Below are 10154 nucleotides of genomic sequence, written 5' to 3'. Positions count from 1 at the left end.
TCCAGACCCGGACTCCCGCTTACACCGCCTCTTTAACGGCGGCTCCCGCCCCGCCCGCCCTTCCGCCGCCACCATTGGCCGCCGAGGCCCCGTCAATCCGGCGCCCCCGCCCCGCGGCGGGTCCGCCCCCTCCTCCCCAGTTCTCCGGGAGCTCCCCGCTGCCCTCGCAGCCGCGGCTCCCGCGGCTGGTCACAGCCAGCCCGGCCTGCCATCCTACAGCTCCTCGCCCGCGCGGCCGGCGCTGCGGCTCCCGTTCGCGGCCGGCCGCGGCTCTCCCCGGAGCCGGGAGGCCCGCGTAGTGCCGGCCCGGGCGGCGAGGTCGCCGTGCCCTTGGCTGGGTCCGGAGGAGACAGCACCCTGCACTCGCGCCCTTCTGCAGAGGCCGCCGACTCCCCGGGGACCCGGGCCGCTCCCGGCGGGCACCGAGAGCGGGCGGCCGCGGCCACTCGAGAGCTTGGCTAGCAACCGGGTTCGCCGGGCGGGAGGTGCCACGAGCCGGGACTCTCCAGGCCCCGGACCCAGTCGGGAGCGCGCGGCGGGGAGCGGCCCGGGGACCCGGCCCGGCGTCGGTTGGCACTCTCCCTAGCTACTCCCCCTTCCCTCCTTTAAACTTACTCTGTGGCACTGAAAACACAGGTGCTGGATGGTGGGCCTCGGGAGAGGCAGACATGCCCCTTTCTCCTACTCTCTGGACACTCACCCAGACACCGCCCCCTGCCTGGCGGTGGCTCCCCACCCGCGGCTCAGCGCCCTCCGCTCCCCCCGCCGCTCGCGTCCTGCTCCGATTACAGCAGTAAACACTGGGCAGCGGCCCCCGTGAGGGAGGGGGGGGTTGATTGGAAGTCGTTTAAAGGCAGTGTTACCCTCGGGGTGGATGCCCAGATGCCCCGGCCGCCGCCGCAGTGGGGTGGGACGTATGGAGACCCCGGAGGCGCGCGGCGAAGCAAGGCTCGGGCTGGAGCTGGGCCGAGGGTCAGGCTCAGGGCCTCCAGAGAAGAAGCCTCCAGACTGGTAGGGCTTAAACCTTCTAGAAGATATTTACCACTCCTTCTGCAGGACCTGGGAACACCACCACCCCCTCCTTCGGGAGGTGGCGGGGCCGGGCAGCTCCCAGTGCCGCGCCAGGCCCGCCTCGCGGCTCTGGGGCTACAGCCGCTCCCCCTCACCCCCGGGTTCCCGGTTGGCCGTTGGGGACATTTCCTGCCCCGCTGCCGAAAGCCTGCACTCCCAGAGGTAACCGGAGAGGGTACGCCGGGCCCGGAGGCTGCAGAGGTGTGAATGAAAGGCCTGAAGCCAGCGCCTTTCTTCGCTTAGTTGGCTAGAGAACCGCTTTTATTTACAAATCTCTGAGAGTTGGAATAAAATTCAAATAGAAGAAGATAATCAACATGCATTTAAAATTTTCACGTTGAAATGAAATCAACAAAAACGCGGGAAGACAGCTCTAGCTCGCTATTGCTGGGAGAACCCGGGCTCTGTCGGCCGTCACCGGCTGCCACTCTCGGCTTAAGCGGGCTTCTGAAGGCCGGAGCTGGCCGAAGCCCCTTCCCGGAGGTGCCCTGTGTCCTCCTGCCGCCCCCACCCCATTGCCATTGGAGAGGGGCAAGAAGGAGGGAAACCTGGGTCATCTTGTCTGAAAGCCCAAGATTTTTGTCTGGAAGCTGGAGATTATCCCCTTACCCGAAAGGAGGAAATGTTCCTCATTTCCACACACCTCGGGTTGGGGGTGGGGGGCAAATGCCAAACTGTATCCCTAAGCAGAGAGGGCATTAGACTGAGAGAGACAGAGAAAAGAGAAAAGTCTCCAAGGAGAAAGGCTGCCCTGCTGCATTGTATCAGTTAAAAAAAAAACAAAAAACAAAAAACAAAAAAAACCAAACCCAGTATAGAGGCTTTCACACTTGTTTACTTCATTCATCTATTTATATAGGGGTGGGGAGTCATTGAAAGAGCTTACTCCAAAAATATTGACTAAACAAAATATTTTCTTAGAGGTCTTCCTTCACATCTAGAAACCTCGCTTCCCTCCTTTTCAAGCCACCAGACTGCAAGTTTTTCTCCTTTCCCACTTTATCACCTCCCCCCCAGTCGTCTGTCCCTCTTCTCTCTGCCCCATTCTCTCCGTTCGCTTTGATTCCCCTTCTGCAGCGTCCAGGGTTCGGCCTGGCGCGGCCTGGCGCTCGCCGGCGCTGGATGCCCGGGGCCGCGCGCGGCCGGGTGGTGGGGCCGACTCCTTAATTCCCGCGGGAGAGGCCGCGGCTGGGCCCTCCTGGCTGTTCTTTCCCGGCTCCAGTTCTCCTCTCTCTGCAGGACACAGAGGAGCTGAGCCAAGTTCAAAGTCATGTCGCCGTCCCCTCTTAGAAGTGCTTTATTTCTCTACAAACCGCAAAACCCCTTTCCCCCTGTGACACAGTATTCTTTCTTTCTTTATTTTTAAGGCAGAAAAAGGGAAGAGAGAGACGAGAGCAAGAAAGCAAGGGGGAGAAACCTGCCCAGGCTTTCAGAGTCATCGCCTCAAAAGTAGATTTGGGCTCCTTGGCCGAAAGGAAAAACGCGGCTAAGATGCGCTCTGCGCCCTGTGTGTGATCAGTTTTTCAACAGGTTTCTGGAAGGGCCAGCCTTGGCAGCGTCAGACCCACGGGACCCACAACTGTCTCCATCGGGCAAATAGGTTCCCTCTTTCTAAGTTTTCCAAAATTATTCTTTGAGAATCTCACCGAGCCGACCCGGGCCCTGGGGCTGGCGCGAGTCCGGGCTTTGCTGTATGCGGATGGCCCCGCCTGGCCGGCCCCTGGGCGCACCGGCTGGCGTCCATTCCCCCACCCCCACCCCCGCAGTGCAATAGAGAATTCGGGGTGTCTTCAAAAACCGCAGATCCTTCAAACACGCGGGCAGTCATCCGCTGAGCACTTCACTGCACTCTGTGGGCCTCTGTGAATGGTTGACTGACTTCTTTTGTAGCATGACCAGAATTTTGCGTGTATATACACATAAAAACGGTGTATATGTGCACACAACATACTCACACACACACAGGTATATCTCAGTAATCAGGAGAGGCCCAAAACAAACAAGCAAACACAACTGACCTTTACACTGGGAAGCAGAAACACTCAGTGGCTCTACCATTTAAATTTTTAATTTCCTCTTAAGGAAAGGGGGTGGGAATAGGGGTAAAAATGAGAGAAACAAATGTAGAATCAGCTGTCTATACACACCAGACCAAAAAAAAAAAAAAAAAAAAAAGAGGATTTTTGGCACCATCCTCTGTATCACAGACTCATAAATTCAACAAGATCATCAACAGGATATTAAGTTGCAGAGCACCTTTGATCCCGCCCTCTCAGCCACTCCTGGGCTGGACGACCCCTGACCCATGAAGGACCACATGTGTGGTGGGAGCGCCTCCTTTGTAAAACCCACCTAGAACAAAAGTTCTTTGTCAGAGCTTCAGAGAAGGGTAATATAAAAAAAGAGAAAAAATTGTAATGTAAAAGAAGGGGAAATCATGAAAATCTCAGCCAGTGCTGTAACTTTTAAATACCATTTTTTAAAGAAGGGGGAGGTCGAATGGAGGTGGGGAGGTATCCGAGGATAAAGCCCTGTCCAGTCTGCTCGAAGAACTTCTCTTCTTCCTACTGTTAAAATTTACTGTTCTGTAACCGGGCTTATAAAAAGTCTCCCTATAAAATATATGGTCACCAGCGGTTAGTGATAGGAATGCAAATGTTGGTCTATTTGTCGTTAGGGACTCTTGGGGAAAAAACAGTCAACATTTCTGTATGACAGTGGTCATGGTTTTGCAAAAGGAAGACAACTAACTAATTGTCCTGACTTTGTCCCCTCTTTCCTGATGGGAGTGTTTCTACTGCCGCAGAACAAAAACAAACCAGAAAACAGGAGGCATTAGCTTACATGAATGTGTTTAATTATTTTGAGGACCGTTATCCTTTGGGCTCCCAAATGAACTACTTCCAGGGAGACTGAATACTGGTGACAGGAGAGCAGCTCTCCAGTAAACTGCAGTGTTATTGCAATAGACGTTGTAATACAATTTATGCTGTCACTCATAAATAACAATGCCATATGTCAACCATATTGCTTCCACAAGTATATCCGTCAACGTGTCACTATTTGACTCGTCTCAACAGCTTCTTCAAATACTGAGGTATAGATACTGGAAGGGGTGTGGAACGGGGGAAAGTGTCCACAAAATCTGAGATTTTAAAAACAACACCACCACCACCACTACTCCACACAACCTGGGCTCCTCCTTCAGTTCCCGTCCCAAAACATCCTAAAAGATAAAGAATGAAAGGGAGAAGAAGCGTATTTTGGATCCAATATAAATAAATATTGGATGGTTATATGAACCGTGAACACATAAGAGGGTTTTGTGCTTTCTGCTTTGACCTTCTAAGCATATTTTCAAGCACAAGAATTAGGCATTTCTCAAGAAATTACCAATCTTGATGGTCAAATGTGGGTCAAAGGCCATTCTTCTACAACCCCCATCTCTGAGGGTAAAAATGATTGATAACCAAATGAGAATATTTGATGACAGGCCAATTTTACTCAACTTATTTTTTAGTAATGGGAAAGTAAAGAGAGCCATATTTTTTCAAGGGCTTTTAAGCATTAAGGTCAGGTAGACATGGGATGGGTCTCCATTCTTGACTATCCAAAAGAAACAAACCCTAGATCCAACGTTTATGTAGTCATACTACATAATCTCAGTCTTATGTCTAAAAAAAAAAAAAAATCCTCATTAAGTCTCCAGGTATATGGAACAGGGATCATAAACTTTAGCAAGAAGCACATTTTTAGATTACTCTTAGCCCAAAAGGTATCCGTGAAGCCTGAGGAGCCAGGGCGAGCTCAGAAGGGCGGGAAGAAGAGGCAACCCTGGAAGGCACGCTCAGAGGGCTGAGAATTGCCCGGCGCTTGGGAGCACCCAGGCCCCCGGGGCTGGCTCGAAGCTCCCAGGAGGTTAGACCGCGAGTGGTAAGGCGGGAGGGCGGGTGTGTTTGCCGAGTAAGCCGGGCCAGGGGCCGAGAGAGGGGGCCGAGTACCTCACCGCCTAGATGCCTAGGGAGCCGGATAGGAGAGACGCCTTGAAGCCAAAGTCCTCATCACTTCCGGCATGGCGAAGCTCAATGGAAAGGAACCTTTGTGGGCCCCTTAGCCCACCTTGCCTGGGCTTTGGAGAGTCTGGGTGTTCTCCTCCCCCACCTTCTTCAGGGTCTGCTAGTAACCCTCCTCCTCCCTGTTGAGCACCCACTGGCGCCCTTGGGCTGGGTTCTTTTGATCCCCGGAGTAATTCAGGGCACCCTGTTCGCCCTTGAACGTGCCTCTGGCGTGTCCCAAATGCCACTAGGCGCTGCCAGCCCGCCGGGCACCCGGTCCTTCGGCAAGGAGGCCGCCCTCGCGGAAACCACGCGGGACTGGCGAGAGGTAAAGCAATCTCAAGGGCAATAAAAAGCAGCTCAGTGGGTCCCCCAGATCCTTTCTTGTCCACCTCACCGTCCCCGGCTTACCCCCGCCCTCCGCCGGCAGAAACAATCAGACAAAGGCTCAAAAGCCAGGAAATGTCCAATTCACTTCCCTTGGAGTTTATTAATCGCCCACACCCATCACAAGGAAACTTGGCTGTGCTCAGCGAGGAACGGAGGGCTCCGGGGGGCCTCGGTCACCACCAGCCCTGCGCAGCGGGAAGCCAGAAGCGCCAGCCCCGGCATCCCCGGGACCGGGTCTTATTGCCTCAAGGCAGCTGGGCGCGGCGGGGCCGCCGGGTTCGGGCCAGCTCGGCGTTTACGGTACCTCCTCGGCCTCCTCCTGCCTTTGTTTGGCTCTGCAAGGAGGCTGGGATTCCGGGTGCAACAGGGAAGTCTGAAAATCGATGCTCCCCAAGAGCACCTGTTGACCCCAGAAAGGGCATTTCCATAGACTGCCACGTTCTGCCCCCACACGAGTACCTCCGCCGCAAAAGCGGACAAGGGCACGAGTTCTAGGGTCGGCCCTGACAACCGGCGCCACCGCGGAAACACGGGGCTCCATCCACATATGGGAACTGGCGTAACGACTTCTACACTCTCCTGCTTTTTTTTTTTTTTTTAAACCATTATTATTATTTTCTTCAACGCCCTGGAAATCGCTGGTGTTTATTTAGGAAGTGCGACACAGTTATTGGGTCCTTAGAAACTCGGGATGTTAAGGGGGTTTGATTTGTCTCCCAAATGGCTTGAAAAAGAAACGGCGCACCTGGGGTCAGGCGGGTCATCACAATAACAAAAAGCGCCTCTACAAAATAAAAAGCTCTTTTATAAAGAAAGGCAATCCCGGAAATCCACTGCGAGCCTTCCTGGTGACCATCTAGCTAGGCCTATTCTCAGGTTTAATTGGCAGGCAGTTTATTGGCTCCTTATTGGTGTTGATTGAAATTTTGCTCCCAGTTCTTTCTTTTAAGAATTAGCATCTCAAGTCGATTTACCTGAGTCAATTATCTTTTTAGAGTCTGGGTTTGGCCATAAATTTGCAAATATTCATTAAACTCACTTTGTAAATCTCCCTCTTTCCAATCGCCACCCAAATCTCTATTATTTCCTATGAAAGTCTTTTCTTTTTTAAGGCTTCCATAAAAAGAAATTGATCCGGGAGCTGTATTTGAATTAAGACATATTAAATCGATGACAGATACATATCACACTGTGTTTAACAAGAGTTGTACAAGGAGGCGGGTTCCAGATTCCGCACGGCTCTGCTGCACCATTATTCACATTTTTACAGCCTTTTCCTTCATGCCTTCACCCATTAAACCATTAAATTTCAGCAATTCAATAAAACAAAGCAGTTATAATTTTGAGGAAAAGCTATTTTGAAGGGGGTGGAGGTACCCGTTTTATTGCACAATAAAAATGCTCAACAATCCATATTAAAAGGCGGGTTATATTTATTTTCTTCTTTATTTATTCGTTCATTATTTGGTTTGTTTTTTACTTATAACCTGCGGGATTGAACGCAAAGCTGTTATGGAAGTAGTGATGATGGTTGCCAAGGAATTCAAATAAGGGGAAACTCCTTTGAAATGTTCTTAGAGAGGATGAAGACACTGGTGACAAATCCAGATATGATGCTTTCCCAGAAACCCATCCATAGAGAAGGCAGCCCTCGCTACTTTTGCCTGGTTGGCTTGAGACATTTAAAATCTTTGAGAGGAGAATTGTGAAAGGATTCATCCTCTCCAAATACAGATGCGGATTTTGTCGCTGCTGTTTATTAATTTTTTTCCGTTGTGTTTGCACTCACGCTTTTCTTATTTGCCCGTATTTGAACTTCATGGAGCCTTAGAGAAAAAACCTATTTGAAATTTGATTGTAGTATTTCCTTTGTTTGCTTGTCAGTTTTATAAGAGGAATGACACTCCCAAGGCTCCCAGGGAAGTTCCCTGTTGAACATTGCTCAGACCGATATAAGTGGGGCTATCGCATCAGTTTTTTTGAAAATATTTCTTACCACTTCCCAGGACCATCTCCCAGGAACATAAAGATGATGGCTTTATGCAGTCTATTTTTACTTGGACTGCAAACGAATTAAGCTGGTAACTTGTTTTTTTGTATCCCCGAAGCAGGGGAAAAATCACGTTTTAGTCATTACCACTTTTTTACAAATAATTTTATGCAGGGCAACAAAATAAAAATTAAAACCCGTGACTGTAATGTTTGAACATCTTGGAACATCACAAAATTTTAAGATGCTTTCTTTTCAAGAACTGAAGTGACACTTTTGGGCAGCAACAACCCTAAAGTTTGGAGATGCCATATTTCTCCACCCTCCCCCCCGCAAAGTGATGCAGGAACCTATTTCTCTTTTTAAAGAGGTGTGATAACAAATTCTTTGGAAAGTATAGGGCTTGCCTTTTTTTTTTTTTTTAAGCCAGTTTATATCTTTTTCCCAATAAGACAACTCGCCTACTCTATTAGGGTTAGTCTATTGCTGAATAAATAGCAAAGGTGTTGCTTGATTTTTAAATATTCATTTTACTGGATCAATTTTAATTTGTGGTCCTTTCAATGAAAATGAGGCACACATATGGAGTGATTTCTGGGCCGGAAAGAAACTCTGCGTAAAGGACATTGTTTACTTAGCTGCTTCCCTCTGGAGAGATGCCGTTTGGCCTGCTCTGCCACTGTATCTCAGAGAGGCAAAAGTTAGAACCGCTGCCCGATGGTCTCCCACCCCCACCCCCGTAGATCTAATTGGAAGTGGCAGATCTAGAACCGACAAGCAGTGAGATTACACTTCGAGCCAACTCCTTTGAACCACGTTGAAAAGGACTGCATGAGCTAAAAAGTCGAGGTAAAACGGTTCCTCTTCGGGAAAGATTTATTTTGACTTCACCTGGTGTCTCGCGGAGCCAAATCACTTAAATTGTTTTGCAACCAATAGGACTTTAATATCCTTCCTCATCTCGTCGCCCGTCGCTGCGCCCTACGGGAGCGCTCGGCAGAGTGGGTGTCCTTCCCAGATAAGAAGTTTCTAGCATCCCCTCTACAAGTACGACAACAGGTACACTCTGTTCACCTTCCTCCTCCAGAGAGCAGCCCAGGGCTCTTCCAACGGAGGAGGTGTAAAGTGTTTGCATGCTGGAGGAGACGCTGCGTGCGGTGAGGCGGGGGTTTTTGAAGTTGGGGGCTCTCCTCCTCCCGCCTTTTGTCCCGGGGTCGGGGGGGTCCCCAGCCCTTACCCACGCCGCGCCCTTCGGCCGCGTGCCGGCGCACGCTCTCCGAAAGGCGCGTCATGGGAACGCGGGGCGCTGCGCGCGCAGGTCCAGCGCAAACTTTCTCCAAGTGCAACTTGGGCATCCCCTGGAAGGCGGGGACGCAGGGCTGCAGGAGAGGAGGGGGCGCCAAGCGAAAACGAAGGCGGCTGCGAGCACGGGGGCGGATCCCTGCTGGGCCCGAGGCCTGAATGGGAGCCAATCCGGCAGCCGGGGCTGCTGCCAATCACGCTGTTCCCTCCAATCCCACCCGTGCCATTTCCAAAATCTCGGTCCCACTGTGCAGCTCAAATGTGGTGTTCGCTCTGCCAATCGCTGGAGGACAGAGTGGAACAGGAATAAGCAGAGTTAGGAGGCCAGGACAAAGAAGTTAAAGAGAGCCTAATATATACATGTTTTTGAAGGTGGGCAGAGGGAAAAAAAAGTCCCCCCAGTGAGGGTCTATGGGTCTGATTGTGCGGTTCTGATGGATCCCCCCTTAAGCAAGAGGAACCCGCCAGCGCTGAGATTAGCGGATTTGGCAACGGCTCAGGCCAGGCCGCTTCAGAATATGACAGGCTTCCCGGCGCTGGCCAGCCCGCCCGCCCACTCCCACCTCCGCGCCTCAGCCACGCACCTCCGCCCTCGGGACCTGAGCGCTGACCCCGGCGTGGCCATCACTCCGCTCGGACCCGAGCACATGGCTCAGGCGAGCGCGCTCGGCCTCAGCCCTCCCTCCCAGGCGCTCCCGGCACAGCCCGAGGCGCCGGCTGCCGCCGCCCGCGCCGCACTCTCGGTCGCGCACCCCGGCGCCTGCACCTACCCGGGTGGCGGGGGCAGCAGCCGCGCGCAGCCCTCCGCGCCCCCGCCCCCCGCCCCCCCTCTTCCTCCCTCCCTTTCACCCCCTCCTCCTCCCCCTCCCCCTCCTCCTGCCCTCTCGGGCTACACCACCACCGACAGTGGCGGCGGCGGCAGCAGCGGCAAAGGCCACAGCAGGGACTTCGTCCTCCGGAGGGACCTTTCCGCCACGGCCCCCGCGGCGGCCATGCACGGGGTCCCGCTTGGAGGGGAGCAGCGGTCTGGCACCGGCTCCCCCCAGCACTCGGCCCCGCCTCCCCACTCGGCCGGCATGTTCATCTCCGCCAGCGGCACCTACTCCGGCCCGGACGGCAGCGGCGGCGGGGGCCCGGCGCTCTTCCCTGCCCTGCACGACGCTCCGGGAGCCCCCGGCGGCCACACGCACCCGCTCAACGGCCAGATGCGCCTGGGGCTGGCGGCGGCCGCGGCAGCCGCCGCGGCGGAGCTCTACGGCCGCACCGAACCGCCCTTCGCGCCGCGCTCCGGGGACGCGCACTACGGGGCGGTGGCGGCGGCTGCGGCCGCCGCCCTGCACGGCTAC

At 53.4% G+C, this 10154-nt stretch overlaps 1 protein-coding gene across 1 annotated transcript; it reads left to right on the top strand.

Moving 5' to 3' along the window:
* Nucleotides 1-9119: 9119 nt before the first annotated feature.
* LOC116863552 (zinc finger protein ZIC 5-like) lies at nt 9120-10151 on the top strand (the record flags this gene model as incomplete). The annotated part of the gene is made up of 1 exon (XM_032850982.1): nt 9120-10151. A coding segment is annotated over exon 1 (909 nt), but the record flags the coding sequence as incomplete, so codon positions are not given.
* Between the last annotated feature and the right edge of the window lie 3 nt (nt 10152-10154).

Source organism: Lontra canadensis, unplaced genomic scaffold (genome assembly GCF_010015895.1).
Source record: "Lontra canadensis isolate GAN:19392208 unplaced genomic scaffold, GSC_riverotter_1.0 scaffold1595, whole genome shotgun sequence".
NCBI classification, from domain to species: Eukaryota; Metazoa; Chordata; class Mammalia; order Carnivora; family Mustelidae; genus Lontra; species Lontra canadensis.
This window is presented reverse-complemented; position numbering and strand designations above follow the sequence as displayed.